Source organism: Alosa alosa, chromosome 4 (assembly GCF_017589495.1).
Source record: "Alosa alosa isolate M-15738 ecotype Scorff River chromosome 4, AALO_Geno_1.1, whole genome shotgun sequence".
Classification (NCBI taxonomy): Eukaryota; Metazoa; Chordata; class Actinopteri; order Clupeiformes; family Clupeidae; genus Alosa; species Alosa alosa.
Genome location: NC_063192.1, coordinates 9545448 through 9563604, shown reverse-complemented (window position 1 = coordinate 9563604; position 18157 = coordinate 9545448). Strand labels below are relative to the sequence as shown.

The following is an 18157-nucleotide window of genomic DNA, read 5'->3' as shown; positions in this document are numbered from 1 at the left end:
TTGTGTCAGATGTACTACACTGGAGCTGGTATGAATCCTGCCAGGTCTTTCGCCCCTGCTGTCCTCATGAGGAATTTCATCAACCACTGGGTAAAACAAAGCATAATATAAACATAATACATTAAAATACATTAATCAATTTCTAGCTATATGGTATGTCTCTTCTGTATTATCCTAATCCGCAGAAACCTCACACAAAACAATGATTAGACATTTTTTGTACTATTCTATACTATTTTTGTACTATTCTATACTATTTTGTACTATTCTGCTGGTTTTTATTTACTGTGTTGTGGCGTCTTCCTTCTGCAGGTGTACTGGGTTGGACCCATGATTGGCGGTGCGATGGGTGCTATCTTGTACGACTTCATGCTGTTCCCCCGCATGCGTGGCCTGTCTGAGAGGCTAGCCACTCTGAAGGGCAGCCGGCCCCCAGAGGCGGAGAACCAGCAGGACACCCGCGGGGAGCCCATCGAGCTCAAGACCCAAGCCCTATAAACCTGCACACTGCTGGGGAAGCAGGGCCAGGCTCTGCCCCCCTCCAACCTGCCGGAACTCTTCCCCCACCAAAGACCAACACCTGCCCCTCCAACCCCCTGTCATAACCAAACACAAACCACACACACACACACACACACACATACATTTTACACTAAGTTGTACATGCTCTTACAGGAAGACTCCAAACTAATGAACTAATTCTAACACTGCTCCACAGGGTCAGGCATGGCCTGAGATAGGCCACTAAACCTCCGAACCAACTAACATGCAGTCACACGCCCCCTCGGTGTGTAGGGGCAGACCAACTAATCCGCCGACTAACACAGACACGCATGCGAGCACACAGCTGCTAGCCTAGTCTAGCCTAGCCTCCAGGACTGTGTTCTCGTCGAGATTCCACAGGGGGGGCACAGTAAACCCGATTCCAACACCCCCTCCATTACAGAGGTGGGTCTGAGGGTAGGCTGGTGTGTGCTGGGTAGGCCATCCGAAGGGAAGGGGCAGTTTGTGGGGCAGGGAGGGGAAGGGCAAGAGCATGGGTGTGGGTGGTTGAAGGGGCGGGACTGGACTTGGGGGTCTGTGGAGGAGGCAGCACTCAGATTCTACACTCATGACAGGGGTGAGCTAGAACAGTGAACTTGGGCATGCTTTTTCATTTTTTTCATCTGATTATGATCTCATTTTTTCCATTTTTTTTGTTTTCTACAGTACGGGATGTGGATGTATGATACTAGAGTTAACCAGGGTTTTATTCTTCAATTCATTTTTCATTTTATTTGTGTGTGTGTGTGTGTGTGTGTGTGTGTGTGTGTGTGTGGGTGGGTGGGTGTGAGTGTTACTGTGTGTGTGTGTGTGTGTTTCACCTCCCCCAAACTGTATTATTTGCTATGATTAAGTTGACTTTCACTTTGTATACAAATCATCCGATCTCGCGTTTCTGTACCAAAAACAAACAAAACCTGACCCATAAACAAAAATCACATATTTGGGTTTTGACCAAGTAAAACAGAAACATTTAACTATCTATGATGACTCAGAGTGTCAGACTTTGTTAGCTTAGTTAGTTTAAATGGAGGTTGTGTGAGTGTCGACGTGTACTAGTGTTGGAAGGTGGGGTGGGGGCTGGGGATAAGCGAGCAGATCTACTGCAGTGGCTGGTGTGGTGTTTGGCAGAGCAGATCTCTGTGGAGAGATAGAGGCCCCCACAGGGGGTAACAGGGGGCAGGATGGGTGAGGCTGAGGCAGGGGTGGGTGGGTGTGTAGGTGGTGGTGGCACGGGGCTGTATTTGCGGTGGAGAGATAACAGACTAACCCGGTTAGGAAAGCCCCTCTACTTTCATTCTGTACTCAACTGTGTCTACATCAGTCACAATGGCAACTGCATACAGCAGGCTGCACACCGCCCACACACATTTGTGTACGTTTGAACCCAATTAAATGTTGTCATGTGTGGAGAAAATAATGGTTGTAAAAATAAGTTCTGCAGCATGCAATACACAGCATAGGCTACAATAACTTGGGTTACAGTTACAGTGGACTGCTGAAGTGAATTGTGTGAAGTGTGATTTGATTGTGTGAATTTTAAAATGGCTACTTAATGCAAACCAACAATATAATTTACTCGTATGGTATGCAAACTTGCAATACACTGAAGGTTTTGGGTGAATACAACTTTTGCAATTTACTGCAAAAATATTCAGAATGGAAAGGTACACTACATCAAACACTGGTTCAGTAACATTAAGACTAGGGTTATTGCTCATTGAATAGTGTTGCATGAGGCCCCTGACAAATATTCTGAGTCTGAGGTAGAATTCAGTTCCTGTTCAGTGGAGCTCAAAATGGCTGTTAATTTAAGGTTCCCTTTTATTTATGCGCTGCCACAGACCACAGAACTATAGGGGATAAGTGCATAAATCATTTCCTTTTGGGTGAAAGATGTCTGGCTTTGCCTTTTCAACCAGTATGCAATGTCATACCTACAAGACTCCTTCTCAACCCATGAGCCTGGATACAAAGATAAATGTGCAATTACAACACATATATTTACAAAGTCCTTTATTGTGAACATGTTGTATGGCTTCTGTCATACATAAATATTGTGCCACTGAGAAATGCCAACAGTATGGCAATGCCAGTACCCCAAATTACCACCCTTCCTCCCTCCCAAATCTACATCCACTTCTCACAGACCATCTAAATCTTCATCCACGTCAGGTATGTCCCTGTATGGACAAGTGTCAGGCTTTCATACAGCTGTTATTAAATTATGACACTGCACCCCCGTGCTCTGAAAAGTCTTTTATTGGAATGGGCTCCACTCCTCCTGAAATAACCTCATCTAAAACCCAACATAGCAGACCTCCTCAGGCACGACGACTATGCCAGGCCTTTGTAAGCTGAGGGTGACCGTATCAGAGAAAGCCTCCAAAGAGACAGGTCTGATCGGTTATCTTCGAGAGTGACATGGAAGCACAGGTGAAACATGGATATTTGTTACTGCAATATAAATACCTTAAACATAAATACTGTATCACCTCTCCCATGGCTGTCAACATAAATATCTCCTTACTAATTATCCTGGCTTTAGATAAGTAATTATCTAAACTTACAGTGTTGTCTACCTTGGACATTTTCATCTGCCCACCACTACCAAACTGCATATTCAATTGAACAATGATTGTGTGTTGCGCATTTTGTATGAAGAAAGAGACAGAGAGAGAACGAGAGGGAGGTGGTGGTGAAAAGTGAGACAGGGAGATTTTACAGACATAAATCAGAATAGGCATGAAGGGAAAATAGCTAATTGGCTAAATTCAGGCTAATATTCTAAACCCTTCAGAATTCTAAGACATAAAGGGTCCATGTTTCATAAACAGCTGTAAAGTGAAGAATTAAGGAAATATACAAAAGGCCTCATCAAGGACAGTTTTGAAGTGGTGTGGTGTTAGGTAGTTTCACAATCAGGGGAAGCACTTTGTTTTGCCAGGCCTACAAATTAAACCTTAATACATCATCATTTGTTTCTTTCTTTTGTTTTGTTTTATCTACATCCATTGAAGGAAGAAAAAATCATGCAACTGGTCATTGACAATTCTTATGTATACTTCTAATGTTACTGTTTGATACTTCCAAAAACTGTTTGATGTAAAACTTTAGAGTTTAAATCTTTGTTGATAGGCTGTGACGTAGTTTGATACATATCTGTAGTATTTCCTCCACTAAATAAGTTCAAGCACTTTCATTAACATGCCAAATGTAACATATTACAGAATGTCCTGGGGTAGTCCAGTTTTCTGCCTACAATAAAGTTTTGTGGACAAAAGATGTTTTGTGCTGTTTAGCCTAGTCATTAATAATAACATATAGTTCTCCATAGGGCTGTCAAAATAACTGATTCATTTCGATTAATTAATTTGAGAAAAAATAACTAACTGATTAAAAAAAATAGTGCAGATTAATCGATTCTGTATGACCTTTGACCCCGAGCCGTTCTAGTCAGTAACCATTAGAATGTAAAATAAAGGAGAGAGAAGAAAATGTGCTGCCTAGATCATTGATTGGAACATTTACTTTTAAAAACGCCTGATGGTGTTGATAAAAAGTCCTCTGCCATGTCTGCAGCAAGGAATTTGCATATCACCGGAGTTCGTCAACTCTAAAGTCGCACATCAATGCAAAGAAATAGTGTTGACATTGAGGGGAGTGTTAATTTATTTTCATTGTGTCCCCTAGGTTATCTCTGTGGCCTGAAAGGCCTTGTATGTGAAAAAAAAAACATCTTCCCAAAGCACTTTTGAATTTATTTCCTCAGCATATTAGGTCATATCATAGATTATTATGGCCATTATTTGAACAGTGAATAATAATAATAATAATAATAATAATAAAAGAGTTTTTGAACTTTAATGTCACTAATGCTGATTCAATTATTTATTTGAATTTAAATATTTGAAATACTTTTACAGCAAAAATTATATATGCGATAAATTTAGATTAATTAATCACAGAGTATGTAATTAATTCAATTACATTTTTTAATCGATTGACAGCCCTAGTTCTCCAACATAATCACAGTACAAAGACATGTACGTGGATAATGTCAAATGCTAACCCTGATCATGAAACTACCCATACATTTACTAATAGTATTCAGTACCTCTAGACATTGGTGTATATACTGTCAGTGTGTGTGTGTATGCGTGTTTGTGTTTGTGTGTGCGCGTGTGTGTGTGTGTGTGTCTGTCTGTCTGTGTCTGTCTGCCTGTGCTGTGGTGCCTAAAAAAAAGAGTTAGGGTTTCAACATTTAGTTTTAAAGTAACCCTTAGCTTGTTGATCATCCACCTCCTCCATTAGTCCTGAGCAGTGGAGCTTGGCCAAGGCCCCAAAGGCCCCCCCTGCTCGAGGCCTCCTCCCTGGCCTCTCTCAGAGTCTACCTGGGGCCCCTAACCACCCCCTTATCCACACTCCAATACACAGCCAGGGCCCTGAGTCCACTGAGTTCATATAACAATTACACTACCAGCACGGACGATAACAAAGATACACAGTGAAAAATAACATTAATTATAATATTAATAAATTGTAAAAAAAATGTTCTACTAATGTTTTTTTAAACTAATGGTTGTTTTTGTTTGTTTTGCTTGTTTGTTTGTAACATAGTCCATAAACAGGAAGCCCTTTGGGTGTAACTGGGGGCTCCACTTGATGATAACAAGCCCCACTTTGATGACATCACAGCCCTTTGTCCCATCTTGATGACGTCATAGTGCAATAATCTACTCTGCTTGCCCAGTCCTCCTCACTGCAGGCGATCTGAATGCAATGGCTGGGCGGGATACTGGAGGAAGGCGGCCGCTGCAGGGTTGGAGCCTGCTGAGAGGGGGGGTGGGAGGTGGTTCGGGGTGGCAGCAGCGGAGGGTCCAAGGGCGGTCGTGGTGGGATATGTGTAGCTGAGGAAGCCTGGCGAGGCTGCATAAGGGTACTGCTCAAAGGCGGCAGATGCGTACTGGGCGTAGGCTGTGTTGTAGTCCAGATAGGGGGAGCCTACGGTAGATGTGACCTGAGTTGGTAACACCAGACTGGGCTGGACAAAGGCCTGGGGGTACACATACTGCTGAGCCAACCTAGAGAAGGAGAAGGAGAAGGAGAGGGAGAGGGAGAGGGAGAGAGAGAGAGAGAAAAGGGAAAGAGAAAGAGATTATTCAATTCCTTTGTATACTGCCACTTTTACTGAGGTTAGCACATCTGCTCAGGAAGTCACGTTTCAAAAAACAAATAAAAAAACCCCACTGAACTCAGACATTGGGCCCTAGGACTAAAGTCTCAACCCCCTAAAATAGCACAGGACACTACCTCCCACACTCAAAAAGACACAAAGACACACACACATACACACACGCACGCACACAAAAGGACTTTACACTCACTAATTTTGACAAGCACACTCTGCAGACACACAAACGGTTCAGCTCAAAAAATAAACACACATGCGGCACACAATTTGCTCAGAGAGAGAGAGAGAGAGAGACAGAAAGAAAGAGAGAGAGAGAGAGATAGAGAAAGAGAGAGTATGAGAGAGAGTGAAAGAGACAGAGGGAGACACCGCCCATTGAGTTTTGAGTGTGGGGAGCTGCAGGCTCATTGAGGGTGCTCAGCTGGAGGGGTTGGATAGGGGTTGGGGTGGGGTGAACGTCCTCATCTCTCCTGCGTGATGAGGTCATGCCTCTGGGAGGTAAGAGGTTGCCAGGGAGAAGAGCAAGCAGTGATGAGCACGAAAACACACTCGCACGAAAACACGCCTCACGCTCATATACACGCACACAGTGTGCACTTACACACACAGGGATGTGTGCACTCATAGGGACTTACACCCTCCTCACACACACACACACACACACAATGATGTACAACTACACTCACACCCACACATGGACACTGCCAGCCAGCTCATTGGGCTACAGTATGGACATGTGCAGATCTCATCTGATCTCATTAGAACAATGGCCCCCGGCCCACAAGCGCCTGCCATCCACAGCACCACACCCCTGGTGTTTCACTCACCTCTGGATGCAATTATCACCAGCACAGCAAACCAGAGGAGCGCTATATATAGAGGACAAGAGCTCTCCAGAGGAAGATTCATTATCACAGCCATTTGAGAACTACGCAAGCTCTCCTTCCTCCTCACACACACCCACACACACGCACGTACGCAAATGCATACACACACATATGATATGTGCACATGCATACACACACAAAAAACACACACAACACGCACACACACACATACTGAAACACAAAAAATTCCCACTCACTATGTATGCCCACAACCCCACTGAGGCAACACTCAATGAGCATTCACACATATAAACAAACATGGATGCACAGACACAACCATTAAACTAATCTTAGAGAGATTATGCTCTGGATGAGGTTAATGTCATTTCTTGTGTTAGTGTTTGGTATCTGTTTTGTAATGGCCAGAAGTAACCATATAAAAACATATTGACACAAAACCTCTTCACTGGGCCTGCAATTTACTTTTCTTTCTCTCTCTCTCTCCAAACTAAACACATTAACACGCGCACGCGCACACACACACACACACACACACACACACGCCGGTGTGATGGACAAACACACCACTGAGCACACACTGAAAATTTTGGGAACTTCTGGGTTGCTTACCCCTAAACACAGAGATCCAGGCCTGTGTGCTTACACCAAACACCCATGCCTCCCAATACACACACACACACACACACACACACACACACACACACACACAGCTCCTTATCTGTCCTCCACCCCCAACCCAAGCATGCAGAAACAAGGGAATACTGAAAATCTCAAAATAGGAAACAAACACATAGCCTGAAACGTATCTGACCTCTCACTCCAACATCCTGTCACACACACACACACACACACACAGACTGCAGTGTCATTCTCCTACTGTAGCCATGTTTTGTCCTCTGCTGTGGGCTGATGTATTGAGTGTGACAGTAGCTTTGTAGAAGAGGCAGAAGAGGAGCCCTGTATCCTGGCTGTGCCTTCATGCTACGCTATCATACGTGATGGAAGAGAGAGATAGAGAGAGAGAAAGAAGGGTAGAATAAAGGAATGAAGGGTAGATGGAGATACAGAGGGACAGGGGAAAAAGATAAATGCATGGATGGTGAGAGAGCCAAAGACAGAGAAAGAAGACAGATAGAGAGTAATAGAGGATGAAGATGGGGAGAGGCCAGAGAGAGAGGAGGGAGAGAGAGAGAGAGAGAGAGAGAGAGAGAAAGATTGTGGCTAATGAAGAGATGTGCGCAGGGCAGCGGGCCGAGCAATGACAAATGGAACTCGCAGAGCTGCACTGCGGAAAAAAAACATGCCGCCCGAGCACGCAAGTGTGAAATTCTGCCCGCCGCTCATTGCCCTCCCCGCTGAGGTCACTCGGGGTCGTTTCTCCTGCCGGGGGGATAGGAAGAGAGAGCGCTGTGGCCCTGTGCAGCCTCAAGGCCTCTGCAGCACTTCAGACTCACAGGAGGATTGAGATGGAGATGGAGAGGGAGAGGGAGGGAGGGAGGGAGAAAGAAAGAGAACAGAGAAGGAAGGAAAAAAAGAAAAAGGAAGAAAAAAGAAAGAAAGTAGCGATCGGCCGAGTCAGTGGAGATGCACTAAAATGAGGCAATCCAGTGCCACAGCCAGAGGAAGCGGAAGATGGACAGGACGCCAGACAGCTGTGATTCCCTCATCTTCCATCCTTCATCTGCGCCTGAGAGCCAGTCCAGCTGGGGCCCAGGTGAGGGCTGAGGGCAGGTGAAGAGCACCGCAGCGGACAGGGAATCTACCCAGCACACTCTTCACCAGGGGCTCTGTTTGTTCCTGAAAGCTTCAAGCACTCATCATGAAATGAATTGAAATAAAATAAATGAGTATTATTTCCTTCTCTATTGGGTATGATGACTGTAGCACTATGCAATTGGGGAGAAAGCTACAGATGAGGTGGGCTAGCCTCTCCAGAATCTTCAGACCGGCCGAGAATCCTGTCGTATCTTAGCTTCATACTCACTCACGAAGCGGCTGATTTCATTCATTATTCTTACACCTCTGGGTAAAGCTAATTAGGCAGTCCACGGCTGCCCTGAAACACTGCAGAGGAGGATCTCTCCCTTTTTTCTGAACCTGGAGTGACATTCTTAGCGCTTAATGAGAAATCCTCTGACCGAGGACACCCACTGCACTGCCCTCCCCGGTATGGGCTCATACAGACGGATGGAGTCAAGAGGAAGAAGAGAGCTCATGGCCCTACAGGCACTGGTTGTGAGCTCATAGGTGGTGGGTTTCGCCTAGGCTCTCAAACGTGTGGGCTTGCTGAGCGAGAGCTTTCTAATTGGCCCCATGGGTGGGACTAGATAGAGCTGGGGGGTGGCGACAGAATAAAAGCTTCTCCCAGCTTTGGGAAGAACCAGAGAAAGAAAGAAAGAAAGAAAGAAAGAAAGAAAGAAAGAAAGAAGAGAGAGGAAGTGAGGGGGGAGGAAAAGACAGGAAACAAAGATGGAAAAGAATCACAGAGGACATACAGGCTACTTGAGAGAGATCGACTGAAGATTAAAAACTGAGGGGGAGGTGTCAGAGAGAGAGATGGGAGAGGGTTTGGAAGTGGGCACAGATGCCGTGGATGAATGATCCGCACACTGCCAGTTCAGCAAAATTAGGGTCTTTAGATTGTTCTGCAGCCAGCCACCCCCCCTCCATTCATCCCCTGCTTCGGTTTCCCAATCCTCCACTCCCACTCCCTGCCCTCCCCCACCTCTGCTCTGCCACTCCCCACACAGGGCTTTAGGTTCCCAGTGTCTCCCATACCCTAATCCTCCTCTTTAGCGCCTAGCTTAGCCTAGCCAGGCCTCCCCTGTGTCTGTTTGCACAGGAAATGTGAAATAGCTCTCCACCACAACACTCTTCCTCTTCACAGTTAAAAAAAAAAAAGAGTTAGGAGGAAAAACAAGAGTGAGAAAGAGTGAGAAAGAGAGACAGAGACAGTGAGAAAATGGTGCCAGCCTCTGTGTGCCCGTCTCAAGAGAGGAGCGTGATGTGTGCCCTGCCAGTGAGCAGATGGGTGTTTGGGCCAGCGTGCCAACGCTGAGTCGTGGCCACGGGGCACAGGGCTTTTCCCCCAGAACCCCCCCAGGCTCCCCCTTTACCAAACAAGGACATGCAGACTGAACGGCCACAGAGGGAGGAAAGAATCAATTTAGCAACGGGAACAAACAAACAAAAAAAAAAAAAAAGAACGATGAAAACAAGGAGGTCCAAAAGCTACTTTGGATAGAGTTAATGTAAACATTGACTTCAGTAGCCTCTTGGTAAATCTGGACTACTTAGGACATGAGGTCATGTCTCAGGCTTTGCCCAGCATGTCTCTCTTTAGCATTCAAATGAGGTGTCTCTCTAAGTAAACTGCCTAAGAGCTGTGGCCCTTAGTTTAAACACCATAAGCCTCCCATAATGGACTCAGAACACCTGTCCCAACAGAGACATCTTACACAGTCAGCACAGCAGCATACAATGGCTGTGTGAGCTAGCTAGCTTAATCAGACATCATGGAGCCCTACCTTAGGCAAACACAAAAAGGATTAAAATCTGGATGTACTGGTGTTGCTTCCCTGCCCACAGCCATTTGATGTGGGTACAGTTTACCTCCTTTACAAGGTCAGAGCAAAGTCATCAATGAACAAACAATGAACAGGTCTCTTTTTTTTTTTTTTACAAAGTTTGGTTTCCTTCATAAACAATGCAACACACTCAACCCTCTGAAGAAAAGCAGATTTTCAAAAAATCCATATTATATCTTAAGAGGATGAGCGGAGAGGTGTGTGCAGCGACGCCCAGACCCCTCCAGTGCGTGGGGTACGGACGTCGTCTCATAGTCAATGCAATCAACCCACATTCACTAATTCATTAGCCCCGAGGGCCACTCCCAAATCCCCCAGAAGCAATCCTCCTCAATAATTCAAGAGTGGCAGCTGAAATTTTAATAATCATTGAGCCGTGAAGTTTAAACTGGGTCTTCTGAAAGGACCTCCTGTCCCTCTCAGAGAAAACCAGAGCCCCTTCTGGACTGGCCTCTCAGCATAACAAATGTCATCGTTTCCATGGTGACCACGAATGGAGGGGACCAAACTGTCCCTGCACTTCGTAAACATGAAGACAAATAACAAACTCATCTCAACTTTGTCTGGCTAATAATAACAGTGTTAATCATCCTTTTTTTCCCTTTGGTGTTTTTATTCAGACTCGTCACAACAGTTTCACATAGACAGAACCAGTTCCTTAGTCACAGTGGAATATTTTGGAAGCCATTATAGAGGATTGGAGAGTGTTCTCCTCTGAGACTGACAAGGGTCGTCCAATGAGAGGAGGGAGAGTAAGGAGGACATCCAATCAGAACACAGAGTGGAAGGAGAGAGAAACCTCCATCATGTCTTCCACGGCCCTGACAGCAGACAGAGGCAAGCCAAAAGCACCCCAAGCTCTCTCCCTCCTTCATGCTTCTTCTCCACTCGAAACCCTACATAAGCTGTTTATACAACAACGTCTCGGCACCAGTCACAAGTATGTGTGAGTGAGTGTAGGTGCAGGGATGTGTGCAAGTCAGTGTGTGTGCATGTGTGACAGAAAGAGGGAGAAACTGTTTGAGAGTGCATACTTGTATTGCCTGTGGGAGCTCCTATACTGCATGTTTATACATGTATGTGGGTTTGAATGTTAGAGGAGTACAGTGCATCCTGTAAATGAGGGACTGAGAAACATGTGGTGGAAAATCAATACATTCAGCGGTGTACTTGTGAGTTTGCTCCTATGATGTGTGTTTGAGTGTGTGTTATCCCAAAGTGTGTGTGTTTGTGTGTGCGCGTGTGCGTGTGCGTGCGTGTGTGTGTGTGTGTGTGTGTGTGTTGTGCGTTTGTGAATATGTGAGACTTGCTGACCCTGCTGACAAGCGGGTCAGGGCTGACGAGGAGGAGAGGGGAGCTGGACTCCTCAGCGCACTAATGGCCTGTGAAAGGAGCGGAGCGAAGAGCAGCAAGAAAAACAGGCCTGCGCCCAAAATAAAGCCACGGTAAACAGTGCCAGGATAGTAAACACACAGCCCCAGACAGAGACAGAGGGGGAGGCCAGAGAGAGTGTATGTGTATGTGTGTGTGTGTGTGTGTGAAAGAGAGGTTGTGTGTGTGTGTGTGTATGTGTGAGTGTAAGATAGAGAGAGAGAGATTGTGTTTATGTGTGTGTGTGCGCGTGTGTGTTTGTGTGAGATATATATAGAGAGAGATTGTGTTTGTGTTTGAGTGAGAGAGAGATTGTGTATGTGTGTGTGAGTGAGAGAAAGCCTGTGCATGTGACTGAGTGTGTGTGTGTGTGTGTGTGTGTGTATGTGCTCGTATGTGTGTGTGAATGAGCAAGTGAGTGAGTGAGTGAACAAGTAAGAGAGACCATGTCTGTGTTTGAGTGAGTGAGATATTGTGTATGTGTGTGTGAGAGTTAGAAAGCCTGTGCATGTGACTGTGTGTGTGTGTGTGTGTGTGTGTGTGTGTGTGTGTATGTGCTCGTATGTGTGTGTGAATGAGCAAGTGAGTGAGTGAGTGAACAAGTAAGAGAGACCATGTCTGTGTGTGTGTGTGTGTGTGTGTGTGTGTGTGTGAGAGAGAGAGTATGTAGTAAGAGGGTGAATCTCTGTTTGGACAAACTACACTCTTCTTCCCCTAAGATGACATTATTGTGAAGAGAAAGATATGGACAGACTGTTGTGCGGATGAGTAAAGTGCAGTGCACTCCTCTGGCTTACCCATACTGCCTCTGTAAGAGGGTGGGGTGGATCTGCTGCACTCCAATAGAGAGACCTACAGGGGACACAAAACAACACAAGATATTAGGAAGAAACAAATCACATTTCTGTAAACAAAGATAGAAAAGTGAGAGACAGAGATGGAGAGACAGAGAGGACGGGACAGAGGAATGATCACATCATACACACATTTAAAGGGAGCTGTTGTTGTTTGTGGTTGTTGTTGTTGTTTTATTGTTTGACCATTTATATCACTTCTCCTTGATCCTTGTCTTCCCCGATTTCGCTCTTTTTTTGCTCAGATTTTTTTCTCTCCATCCCCCACCCTTTTCCCCCAAAGCATCCACACACTCCACACACTCCACCCCACCCCCTCCTCACCCCTCCCCTCCCCTCCCCACCCCTCCCCTCCTCACCCCACTCCTCGGCCCTCCAGTGTTCTCATCGCTCATGCCTCTTTGCCCTCCCCTGTTCACTCACTGAACTGAAAACAGTCCAGCCTGTTTATTTGAAAGCGCAACAGCCAATCTGGAGAGACACTGATGAGAAACATCTCTCGCTTGACTAACCCTTCCTGCAGCCCTGCCCAGCTCTCTTTTTCTCTCTCTCTCTCTCTCTCTCTCTTTCTACATGTCTCTTTGTTTTTCTCTCTCTCTCTCACACACAAACACAGAGACAATGAGAACACATTGGTGACTACCCAGCTCTCAACATGCATCAGCTGAGGCTGAGTCATACAGGTCAGACACACTGCTCTCTGTCCCTCTCTCCCTCTCTTTATTCTCAGCTATCGCCTCTTCTCCTCTCTGAACTCTCACAACCCTCCCCCCCCACCTCTATGTTATTTGGGATGAATCACTGCAAAGGTTGAATAGGCCTACAGTGAAGACATGTTCTCTTGCCCCATCTTTATCTCGGTTTCTCTCTGCATTCACGTTTTCTCTTCCTGGGGCATGCGCTAATTCAGACATCTCAATTTTCTGTCTCTCGCTCCTGCCCCCCCCCTCTCTCTTTCTTGCCCCCACTTCTTCCCATTTGTTGTTGCCCTTGTTGTTGTTCAGAAGTGCGCTGTTCTCCACTTATCAGTATCCCCAACGGAGCACGGAGCGCTGCACTCCTACACGGTGTCTGACTACACCCATTCCCCCACCCCCCCCACGTCACAGCGAGTGTAAAAGACGTCCTTCTGAGAAATCCTCTGCAGTCATGTCACCTCAAGGACGAGAACCCTGACACTATGACTGAGTCACGCAATGACAGCAACATGGAGACGACTCCCCCGCCCCATACACATTCTCGCACACGCACTCACATACTCGCACTCACACACTCATCACACACATACACACATACAGTGAGACATAAAATGCAGCACGGATAGTGGAACTTCAGGACTTTCAGGCTGGCGTTAACTGGTTCCTAACATGCTTGAGGGGCTTCAGGAGGAGCGCTGCACAACAACAGCAAAAGCAGATGTTTTGGGAGCGAGGCTGTCTTGAAATGTTAATTTGCAGTGAGTCAGAGTGTGTGTGTGTGTGTGTGTGTGTGTGTGTGTGTGTGTGTGTTCCTCCTGACTGGTAGGTGCTGTATGCATGTGAGGTGCGGGAGGGGAGAGACACCGCTGTGAGGCAGCGAAGGAGACAGGCTGAGTATTAGCAAGGGCTGTGATTACATGACGCAACACAGACAGAGCTGTGCGGCAACACATAACCACATGCCTAAAGTTCACTGACGAGACAGGCACAGACCACAGTCATGGTACAGCGTGTCGCGTCTCGCGTCTCAGTGACCTCCTTGCCGTTAAGCTCTGGGCATGTTACGAAGGGACACGGACAGTAGACGCAAACAACCCTGTCAGAGCTGACATTTTCGTCTAACGTCTTAAAGGTGCAGTCTTTGAGCTCAACAGCCAATAAAATATACCTCAACGCTCCTCAAGCGATTGTTGTTGATTGGCTGGAACAGGGTACGGCCCATTTAGAGAACCAGGACTATCTATACTTTACCCCAGAGATGATGGAAGTTATTTTTTTATTCAAAATGGCTGCTGCGGCAGGAATCACGACTCACCTGTTTGTGGGCTGCGAGGCTTGGCTCCCAGGTAAGCCAGGTTGACGTTGGCTTTGCGGCCGTCGATGATGGGGTTGGGGTCCTTACATGCTCGCTCAGCTGCCCCCCTGTCCATCATGGTCACCTGACACAGAAAAGAAAGCCATGTCAACAGGACATACAGTACACACACCATTGCTATACATTGCTAGTGCCAGAGTAGGATAGACATCAGAGCTGTTTAAAAAAAATCTCTTTCCCATCATGTGGACCTTGTTATAAGGAACAAGTGCATGATGAAATTAAATTGATTAAGCGGCAAGATCTATGGGGAAAACCCTGCCTAACTAACCCATTTAAAACTCCATTTGGAGTCTTGGGAAAAATGCTTTCCAATTTGTGCTCTGAAATCTTTGTAGTTGTCAGAGCGCTTTAGCGAGTCGAGGGGGTGTAGGGTAGATTGGCAGGCATGTCCCACGAGCTAGCCTAGCCTATGAAACAGTGTGTGATCACGAGAGAGTGGAGCACAGATAGATATGGGAGTAGGATAGTTTTGACTATAGTAAAGTACAATGGAACATGGCAGAGCACAGCACACTAGTATAGTGGACTTGTTTGGCACTGATCACAGCAAAGCCCTTCACAACTGAGTGAGTGGAGTGGTCAGGGGGGCAAAGTAGTTTAGGAAAGTAGGACTGAGCTAAGTATGAAAGAGAGGTACAAACTCAAGACCAGATATTCCAAGAATGTCATTAAGATCCATGTGAAGGAGTAAACACTGTGTGTGTGTGTGTGTGTGTGTGTGTGTGTGTGCACGCACGAGTGTGTGACCTTTGAGTTTATGAGCTTTTTTGGTTTACTAAAAATGGAAATGAAGATAAAGTCATGTGGGCTTGGTTGAACGCAGTGCCAGAGCGATATACACATAAGCAGAGTTATACACAGGGTAGGGTTGGGGTCACAGTCCCATCTGATGTAGTCCCCACTAGGAGCTTGTAGGCTACAACAGAAGAGAAGGAGCAGTAGGACAGTGTCTCTCCTCTGCTTTCCATCGCACGATCAGCAAGAGTATTGATTTGGCCTTCTTCAAAGGAGACGCTAAGTGTTACAAAAACATTCAAGCATTCAGAGTGAGTAGTACTAATGTCAAACTGTCTCACTTGCTATCAACAACAGTATATACATGCAGGCCCACAGCTGTGGCCACATTAATTATCTCGGTAGTCACTAGTCTCAGTGACTAGTCTGCAGAGCAGTGAACGAACATAGGGAAAACATCAAGGCTATGGAGCCCTGGTGAGAATTCCCTCTGCAATTTAGTCTAACCACTCTTCTGTGGGCTTAAATTCTATTATCCTCAAACATTTTAGTGAAACTTGTGCACTGGAGTCAGGGACAGGATATTCAAGGGTGCAGAAAGTATGTGGAGCATGAATCGTTTCTCTGCCTCCTCCTTTTTTTCACTCCTCTTGTGACATATAAGACTGCACGGCACCTTAGGAGCATGTGGAAAGGGGAAGTAAAATCGAAACTAGGGCCTTATCTCAAAGCACCAACTGCCAGAGGGGAGCTGACTGTCACACTTCTGTGGCTGCTTCTAAGTAGCCATGGGAGGGTCAAGTGTGTGTCTGTGTGTGTGTAGGAGAGAGACTTATTCATATATCAAACTAATATAACGTGGTATTCAAGCAACAGGGTAGATCTGCTTTTTGTCTAGTTATTTTGTACCTTCATGTTAGGTAAACAAAGATAGTCATTCTACTGGAATATCAGCAATCCTCTCTCTGACTGTGTTACCTGTGTTTTAACTCTGGTTGCATGGTTACAGCAGGACTAACAGCAACTCCCTCCCCAACACTGGTTAATGTGTTTCTTGAGATCAAATGATAACTGGCACATTTAAAAGAAATGAATCTATGTATGGTGTTATGTGACATTCAAAACGTCTACCTCCCTCTCTCACACACATCTAACAGCAAAACTGGCCATGTCCTACAGTTCGCTCAATAACCACAAGGATTAGGCCCTACATTTACAGTAAGTAGGCCTACAACTCAAGCGCTCCCCCTCACACACTTTTTAAAGCTGACCTATGGACGCAGAATTATGAAGGCCTATATATCTATATCGCAAACTAACTCTAAAGATTGCATCTTTAAGACTGAGTCTTAAGCACAAAATCCATACAATCCGTTCAAATGACCAATTACTGTCCACAACTGGCAGTAATCACCCAGTCATGCATGTTTTGTGCACATAAAACCCGTGGCTCATATAATAAAATAGGAAGAGAGCTGTAACTGATTTTCCGTTAGATATTTATGCCGTGACCAGGGTCATTGGCATGAGCCCACACCTGGAACAATAACGAGCGACTGTAGAACAATGAAACATCGCTTCCGGAGGCAAATATACGAGCACATTTTAACCTTGAAGTAGGCAAGAGACACGTGTTTATCACTCCCCTTCCCTCTCTGTCTGTCTGTCTGAGAGAGAGGGAGAGAAAATAAAGACTTACTCTCAGCAGTGGACCATTTAACCAACAATAGTAAAAGCTGGGCTAATTAACATTCGTATCCATACGGCTATTGTTGCAAGGACTTGATACATAGTTGCCTTACGTTAGATCATCAACAGACGGCAATATGCATATGAAACCAACCAAGAAGTCTTTCCAGTGAATCAGGACACTTGCTGCAATCACTCCGTTACCAGTGTGTCACTGCTTAGCCTAGTAGCCAAATCGTTGGTTTTCTTATTTTAACCGGTAGGCAGTGGAACTCTAGTCACATATAACATATAGCTAGGCTATAACAAATGTCAGCTCGGCTTGCTTGTTTCCAGTGTAGTACTTACAAATCCATATCCTCTCGATTTCCCGGTCTGTCTGTCAGTTATAACAACCGCCTCGTCGATATCCCCGAAAGTTTCGAAATATTTTCGAAGAGATGCATCAGTGGTATGGTAAGGTAAGCCACCCACAAATATCTTTGTGAAAGTAGTGTCTTTTTTGATTGTAGGATGCATTGTCTCCAATGTCCCTTTAACGAACTGGTGCAAAAGCATTTGATTTGCCAGCGCGCAGGATGTACAGAATCTAGGCTACAGCCAAACAAGTAGTCCAATTTGCATAAATAACTTCAGAAACAAAATATTCCCAGTTTTCGATTAAAAAGGAGGTAGTCTCTGTTTTTTCCCTGTAGCTTACAAAATCTGGCAGTATTTGCCGCTCCCGTCCTCCGGTATTCTTTTTCCTATTCCATTTTCTTGAGCATACGCATTACGCACCACTTTAGGAGACAGCCTGTCCCAACTGACAGGTGGCTTAAGGAGTCACCACATGAAGCACCAGAAAGATTCTTATAGGCGAAGTGAGAAGAGAACGCCTCTTCGCTTTCTTGACCAATATGTAGTTGGAGCGTCTCACATTTGGTTACTCCTACAAGTCCCTCCATCTGACGTTCAAGGGCCTCCCTTCTCCGGCCCTGCCCCACCCCACTTAATCCGTCTGCACCTGTCTTTGTCTGGAAATTCTGGAAAACATTATATAAATCGTGTCTCTATTGGCTACGAGAATCAGTGAAATATTGCCTAGTTTGCTGTAAAGAACAGCATAATACCGTTTACGCGTGAAACCAGTGAAGTTGATGACACATTTTTGTTAACAACTAATATAGCCTATTACAAGACAGATGTGATATCCTAGCCTACTAAACGTGTGTTGTGCCTGGCGTAATTATAAAGCGCTTCGCCTATAGGCTACGGTTA

The 18157-nt window shown here is 45.5% G+C and overlaps 2 protein-coding genes across 2 annotated transcripts in view; one reads left to right on the top strand and one right to left on the bottom strand.

Moving 5' to 3' along the window:
* The window catches only part of mipb (major intrinsic protein of lens fiber b), a 2697-nt gene extending 2149 nt beyond the window's left edge, over positions 1–548 (top strand). Inside the window, exons 4-5 of the mRNA XM_048241264.1 lie at positions 10–90; positions 313–548. Of these exons, the coding sequence (XP_048097221.1) occupies positions 10–90; positions 313–498 (267 nt within the window). The 3' untranslated portion in view covers positions 499–548. The remainder of the gene's footprint in view (positions 1–9; positions 91–312) is intronic.
* A 3941-nt stretch (positions 549–4489) lies between these two features.
* On the bottom strand, positions 4490–17742 carry rbm38 (RNA binding motif protein 38). Its single transcript, XM_048242002.1, has 4 exons — positions 17246–17742; positions 14411–14534; positions 12341–12395; positions 4490–5627 (listed from the first exon to the last, which is right to left on the bottom strand). The coding sequence occupies exons 1-4, from the start codon at positions 17453–17455 to the stop codon at positions 5303–5305; spliced, it is 714 nt and encodes a 237-aa protein (XP_048097959.1). The 5' UTR covers positions 17456–17742; the 3' UTR covers positions 4490–5302.
* Between the last annotated feature and the right edge of the window lie 415 nt (positions 17743–18157).